The following is a 5,867-nucleotide window of genomic DNA, read 5'->3' on the forward strand; positions in this document are numbered from 1 at the left end:
AAGATGAGAACAGTTCTATAAGAAAGGGAAGACCCCATGGTGCTTCCTCCTCTGCAGCAACCAGGCATTTCCCTGCGGTACGTTAATGAGTGGATACGACTTTTCGTTTTTCCCCCGTTTTCAAGTCTTAAAATCTGCCCATTGTCACGCGTCCTTTCCAAGCAGCTCACGCTTTCTTTCTAGCAGCCTGGGCTCGAGGAATAGTAAGAAGCCGGGACCTTGCTTTGTGGGAGCCCCTGGCCCCAGAGAGGGGGCAGGGAAGGTAGGAAAAAATAGGCCTGGCTCCAGAACCTTCAGAGGAGCACAAGGCCTTCAGCCTTAGGAGGGAAAAGATTTGTGAATGACAATGACGCTCTTTTGGCTAACAGGCTGGGGAGGCACAAAACTCACGTTTTGTGTTTTTTCTTTCTTTCTTTCTTTCTTTTTTTTTTTTTTTTTTTTTTTTTAGGCTGGGAGGCTTGGGAGGCAAGCGCTTGGGAGGGAGCGCTCCAGTGACTTCAGCCCCTTTGGACGGAGCCTAATTTGTGCAGCTAATGCATTTAGAAACTAGGAAATGGGCAAAAAGTTATTGCACTGCCATTTGAAATTTATGTCCCCAAAAAGTCACAATTTCCACGGCTCTGAAACTGGTTCTTGGCATTTTTATTTAAGACAGCCACAAATCGTATATCCGTCACTTTTCTGTTTGATCCACTCTCCTTGGTTGTCTTGACTTTTGATGAAGTGTTAAAATTGTACATTTTCCCTTCTGTACTTAGTGGTGGTTCATTGTTAATGCTCTATGATGGAGTCCGGTTGAGCTTCCCGGCTAGTGGAAGTTGCCTGATGACTTCCACAATGTGACTGTCTAGTTCTAAGCCTGTGTGTTTACCAGGTAGCAATTGAAAATTCAGCTATGATACAAAAGGAAAAACTTAAAGGAGCCCCAATCCCAACCCCTGCCGGTATCTTTCTTAGAATGTCTTCCAAATAGATAGCTTTTTCCTTTTTTGATAAACTAGGGTTAGTCATTTTGACTCCTGACAGCTGATCAAGTAGGAGGCAATATACTGACACTTCACTATATCTTAGGTTATGCCTCATCTTCGGGAAACTGTGGGGAATGGTTCTTTCTCATTTGAGCTGCCTTTATTTTATTTTATGTATGCTCCTACATAGTTCCCGGAGGAATTTACTTTTCTCGGAGAATTGGCAACTTGCTCAAGGGTTTGAGGGCCTCCCTGCTTTCCTGACTCACCTTTTCCTTGTGCTGAGGTGGCCTGCGTGGGTCTTATAAAGTGGGTTAGAGACCTATTCTGAATGAAGTTGATAGATGAGTGCACACACACACTCACTGGGGTCCTTACTTAACTGTACACTTTCCAAAATAGAGAATGTTGCAATGACTTTCTGCATCTTGCCCTAAAAAGCAAAGGTATATTAGAAAGCAAGGACACTCTTCATGCTTCCTTCCAAGTTTCTAGACTGGGAACCCCATGCAGAAACTTCCTTTTTTCTCATTTCACAGTGTTTCAAATGAGGTGATGAAGTTAATCTATTCTCCAGCTGACTGTGGTTTCTCTGTCTTCGGAGGCACAGCGAGGTTACTGGTTTGCACCATGTACCAGAGGGATCATTCACGAAGGAGGGTGGCTCAGAGCAATAAGGGGAGGGGACAGCAACGGGCAGGGATACAGTCGATTTAGAGACGTCCTTCTACAATCTGGGGCCTCCAGGATCCAGGTCCCCAGGATGCACGCAGACTATTCGACTTCCCACTCCTAAATCAGATCTGCGGCTACCGCACTATTGCTGCGTTTTTTGCTCTCGGGTTGGAGAGGTTGTTGTCAATTGCGGGTTGGTTGGGTGTTAGCTTTCTTGCCTGCTGAGAAAGGATCTCGATGTTGCTCGCTCTCGCTTTCCCTCCCCCCTCCCTCCCTGGAACATGCCAGCCCTTTAATGTGGAGTGTCAGGGAGACGGTGACGTCACCTTGCCCGCTGGGTGGCGTCCCCTCGGTCCGACAGGAGTTCAGAGACAGAGAAAGGCGCTGTCAGACTGCGCTCCACCTGGGGCTCGCCTGCCGCGCGTTTCCGCGCGCCCACACTTTCTGCGGTCGAGCGGACGCCCCGCCACAATTCAGGCTGTCGTTCTCCCCGGGCCCGGGTTCGAGCGCCATTAGCGCCGACGAGCGCCAGGATCTTCACGCGGAGCCCTCCGGAGTGCCGTCCGCTGGATTCGAGGACCCGCTTGGATGCTTCGCCTCCGAGCGCCCTCGGAAGATGGGCCGGCAGCCACGCGCGTAAAGACACCTAGGGGTTACCAGGTACTGCTGAACCCGCCGGCCCACAGTTGGGCGTCCCTGCGGCGGGGTTTTCCGGGTTAGGCTGAGGGGCAGCGGCGGGCTGGCGTGGCGACTGGTGGTCTGGAAGCCAGGGGAGTTAAGTTGGGGGTCGCTGGCTCCTGAGTCGGACAGGGAAGTTCGCCAGCTTCCCTTCTCAGGTCAACTAACTTTTGTCTCTTCTCCCCTCGCTCGCTTTTTAAAAAAACCCAGCCTCAACCCTCTTATTTGTGTCTCTGCTCTGACAGGAGTTTCTGGGAGGGTTTGGGGTGACAGTGGAGGACACCCAGGAGGAGACACTCTGCTCAGTCTACGGCTGCTAAGGCTGCGGGTCTCGAATGTAAAGTCAGCTGTCCGCCAGGGCCGGGCCCGCGGAGCGCCGTTGCTCCGCCGCGAGGATTCCCGTTATCCCAGGGTCTTATTAAAATCCTAAGAATCCTGTTTGGGAGGGAAATGAGCATTGAAGGACCATTGGGCGAAGCTGGGATGGTTATGTTGGGCCCAGGTATCACTGTGCCATGAACTGCCATTTAACGCCCTGTCCCCTGGAAATATTGTCTCTGATCCATCCGAAGTGACAAGCCAGGCTCTCGTCTCGTTTGATCGCGTCGAGGTTTGTTCAACCTTCCTGGAGGCTGCGGAAGGTAATGAGAGCTGAGGATCCAGGGGGCAGCAGGGCAAAGGCATAGGGATAGATGTCCCAGGGGCCCAGAGAGGGCAAGGAGAAGACGATTTGGGTGAAAGGGTAGGATAGTATAGCCTCTGAAATCGCTGTAATAGCAAACTTCAGTGTACTTGGCCAAGAGTGGCGATGCTTCTGGCCCTCAGTGATTTACCAGGGCAAAGGGTAGTGGTAGCAGCCGCACCCCATCTGACATGTAGCTGTGGAAAGGTCACTGTCTGTCTTCCTAGGGATTGAACAACTTTGTTAGTTTGACTCAGCAGCGTTTATCACAAAGATTTCTTCCGCTTGCTTTTTGTGTGTTTTCAATTTACTGAATATTTCCCCCTATTATGGTATCCCAATGACTGAAGATGATAGACATTTTACTGCAGGCCCAATCCTGAGCTTCTACTTTCAACACTCCCACAGATTACCTGGTCCACGAATTATCTAAACTGTGGGTCATCTTTTCCCCCTTATAGATACCGAGATATCTACATAGATCAGAAAAAGAAGTGTCACAGAAAGTGGTTCATCTCATGACTAAACTAGCCTTTTAAAGCCCGCCACTAATGACCACCACGAATTGTTAGTTTCTTTACACAGTTTCTGGGCTTTCACAAACTCACCTGTACTTATTTACTCATTGTCATGGAAATGACAGAAAACAGTTTTTTTTAATGCCTACATGTCTACAACTTCATCCTCTTAAACTACGTCTCTGGAACCAGAACCACTGAGTTCAGCAAGTGGCTTTTGAAAGACTGAAAGTAAGATGGCCTATTTTAGTGCAATCGTGCATATGGCTTTGTACATTTTCCCATCTTTCAAAAAAATTCTAATTACAGTATCAAAATATCTAATGGCAAAGATGGGGGAGGAGGGATTTCGTTTTGCTTTAATAAGTTGTGTCTCAACCAGTAGCGCATTTCCTCCCAAGGAAACCACAAATACCACAAAAATCACTTTTTTAAAGGCTTGGGTTTATTTTTCTTAACCAAAATCAATCTATTTTTAAGCAAATGTAAATGGTCTCTCTTTTTAAATTTGGGTTTCAACGACCAACCCCCAGTTTTCCGACAGTTACAGTTGTCATCATTACTCCCTAATTTCCTGCGGGCATGCCGTTTCATTCTCCCAGCTTCTATAAATCGGGGTAAGTTTTTGAGTTTCTTAGGAATTGATTGCATTTTTGTAAAACACACAGTTAACTTACTTTGGATGTTTAGAATAGAAGAAAAGTACTTCCCAATCCCTGAATTTCCAAAGGACAACCTTGAAGACAACTAAGAGAGATGACTTCTGTGTCTGAAACTTGGTCCCTTTGCTCAGCGCTAATCTTGTCTTACTTAGCCAGAGCTAGGGAGTTATTATAATTCTTTAGTTAGCGACTCAACCCACCCCTCTGTTTCAAGACTGAAAAGGCTCTAGTCAACGCTTTCTCCTTTCCATTCCAGTCTCCAACACAGACCCAGAGGGCTCGGCCCGGGCTTCCGCGGCGGAGGAAATGGCTTCCAGCCCGCTGCCGGGGCCCAACGACATCCTGCTGGCGTCGCCGTCGAGCGCCTTCCAGCCCGACGCGCTGAGCCAGCCGCGGCCGGGCCACGCCAACCTCAAACCCAACCAGGTGGGCCAGGTGATCCTCTACGGCATTCCCATCGTGTCGTTGGTGATCGACGGGCAAGAGCGCCTGTGCCTGGCACAGATCTCCAACACTCTCCTCAAGAACTTCAGTTACAACGAGATCCACAACCGTCGTGTGGCCCTGGGCATCACGTGCGTGCAGTGCACGCCGGTGCAGCTGGAGATCCTGCGGCGCGCTGGGGCCATGCCCATCTCATCGCGCCGCTGCGGCATGATCACCAAGCGTGAGGCCGAGCGCTTGTGCAAGTCGTTCCTAGGCGAAAACAGGCCGCCCAAGCTGCCCGACAACTTCGCCTTCGACGTGTCTCATGAGTGCGCCTGGGGCTGCCGCGGTAGCTTCATCCCTGCGCGCTACAACAGCTCCCGCGCCAAGTGCATCAAATGCAGCTACTGCAACATGTACTTCTCACCCAACAAGTTCATCTTCCACTCGCACCGTACGCCCGACGCCAAGTACACGCAGCCGGACGCAGCCAACTTCAACTCGTGGCGCCGTCATCTCAAGCTCACTGACAAGAGTCCCCAGGACGAGCTAGTCTTCGCCTGGGAGGATGTCAAGGCCATGTTCAACGGCGGTAGCCGAAAGCGCGCGCTGCCCCAGCCGGGCGCGCACCCCGCCTGCCACCCGCTCAGCTCTGTCAAGGCTGCCGCCGTAGCAGCGGCAGCCGCGGTGGCTGGAGGCGGAGGACTACTGGGTCCGCACCTGCTGGGGGCGCCCCCGCCGCCGCCGCCGCCGCCACCCCTGGCCGAGCTGGCGGGCGCGCCCCACGCCCATCACAAGCGGCCGCGCTTCGACGACGACGACGACTCGCTGCAGGAGGCGGCCGTCGTGGCCGCCGCTAGCCTTTCCGCCGCCGCCGCCAGCCTCTCGGTGGCCGCGGCCTCGGGCGGCGCCGGGGCGGGAGGGGGCGGCGCCGGGGGCGGCTGCGTGACCAGCGTTGGCGCCGGCGCGAGCGCGGGCGCGGCGGCTGGCGCCAAAGGCCCGCGCAGCTACCCGGTCATTCCGGTGCCCAGCAAGGGCTCTTTCGGGGGAGTGCTGCAGAAGTTCCCGGGCTGCGGGGGGCTCTTCCCGCATCCTTACACCTTCCCGGCCGCAGCCGCCGCCTTCGGCTTGTGCCACAAGAAGGAGGACGCGGGCACCGCGGCCGAGGCCCTGGGGGGCGCGGGCGGTGCGGGCGCGGCGCCCAAGGCCGGCCTGTCCGGCCTCTTTTGGCCCGCGGGCCGCAAGGACGCTTTCTACC

General features: G+C 53.1%; 1 protein-coding gene across 1 annotated transcript in view; it reads left to right on the top strand.

The window, feature by feature from the left end:
* Positions 1-2,274: 2,274 nt before the first annotated feature.
* Positions 2,275-5,867, top strand: part of SKOR2 (SKI family transcriptional corepressor 2) — a 42,562-nt gene continuing 38,969 nt past the window's right edge. Inside the window, exons 1-2 of the mRNA XM_025886331.2 lie at positions 2,275-2,303; positions 4,440-5,867. The exon at positions 4,440-5,867 is cut by the window's right edge and continues 1,229 nt beyond it. Of these exons, the coding sequence (XP_025742116.1) occupies positions 4,490-5,867 (1,378 nt within the window). The 5' untranslated portion in view covers positions 2,275-2,303; positions 4,440-4,489. The remainder of the gene's footprint in view (positions 2,304-4,439) is intronic.

The sequence above is a fragment of the Callorhinus ursinus genome, unplaced genomic scaffold (genome assembly GCF_003265705.2).
Source record: "Callorhinus ursinus isolate GAN/ISIS: 27379988/994484 unplaced genomic scaffold, GSC_fseal_2.0 scaffold11, whole genome shotgun sequence".
In the NCBI taxonomy this organism is placed as follows: Eukaryota; Metazoa; Chordata; class Mammalia; order Carnivora; family Otariidae; genus Callorhinus; species Callorhinus ursinus.